This window comes from Chiloscyllium plagiosum, unplaced genomic scaffold (genome assembly GCF_004010195.1).
Source record: "Chiloscyllium plagiosum isolate BGI_BamShark_2017 unplaced genomic scaffold, ASM401019v2 scaf_23764, whole genome shotgun sequence".
Lineage (NCBI taxonomy): Eukaryota > Metazoa > Chordata > Chondrichthyes > Orectolobiformes > Hemiscylliidae > Chiloscyllium > Chiloscyllium plagiosum.
Genome location: NW_025201543.1, coordinates 5,047 through 5,815, shown reverse-complemented (window position 1 = coordinate 5,815; position 769 = coordinate 5,047). Strand labels below are relative to the sequence as shown.

At 53.8% G+C, this 769-nt stretch overlaps 1 protein-coding gene across 1 annotated transcript in view; it reads left to right on the top strand.

Annotated features, from left to right (window-relative positions):
• The first annotated feature begins 469 nt into the window (after positions 1-469).
• Positions 470-769, top strand: part of LOC122546144 (E3 ubiquitin-protein ligase RNF31-like) — a 2,623-nt gene continuing 2,323 nt past the window's right edge. Inside the window, exon 1 of the mRNA XM_043684961.1 lies at positions 470-608. Within this exon, the coding sequence (XP_043540896.1) occupies positions 537-608 (72 nt within the window). The 5' untranslated portion in view covers positions 470-536. The remainder of the gene's footprint in view (positions 609-769) is intronic.

Sequence of the window (769 nt, the reverse complement as noted above, 5' to 3'; positions counted from 1 at the left end):
TTGCCGGCAGTTTGCCCTCCTTGTTTCTGACTTCTGGCATCCGCGATTTTCACTGCAGAGTGATTTCCCTGCTCTGGCGTGCCCTGTTGACCCTGATCTGTGGACGAGCTCCCAAAATCCCTCGGCTGCTCTGAGCTTCCCAAGGGTTTTGACCTTGGTTCATACTCCCAAAGCCGGAGTTTGTCTGGGTTAAACCCAGGGATCTGCTGACCTGTCCCAGCTGGTTCTGTCCTCCTGTTAGCCCGTGTTACAGAAGGGTGCCTGGGTTTCCCCACACTGGGCAGTCCGTACACTGCACGGGACCGGGTGCCCCACAGTGTCTCCTCCACACTCCCATTCAGCCTGGGCAAGAAAAACACGCAAGTGTTCATCAGGACGGAAGCCTATGTCGAACAGAACAATTTTGTCACAGCGTGAAAAGGGATTTCCCACCTGACTCTGCACCCACACTCACTTTGTGTCTCTCTCACCCACCCCTTCACGCCACAGACTGTCCGAACTGTAAATTCCGTTACGCGCTCGCCAAAGGGGGTTGCATGCACTTCAAGTGTTCCCAGTGCCAGCACGAATTCTGCAGTGGGTGCTACAACACCTTCCTCAAAAAGAAAGTAAGTACAAGCCCACTTTTTTGCCTCCCCCCCCCAAGCACCCTGTGTTACTGACTGTATCTATACTCATGTTAATCCAGCTCCCTCACACTCCCTCATTTCCTGAAGAAGGGCTTATGCCCGAAACGTCGATTCTCCTGTTCCCTGGATGCTGCCTGACC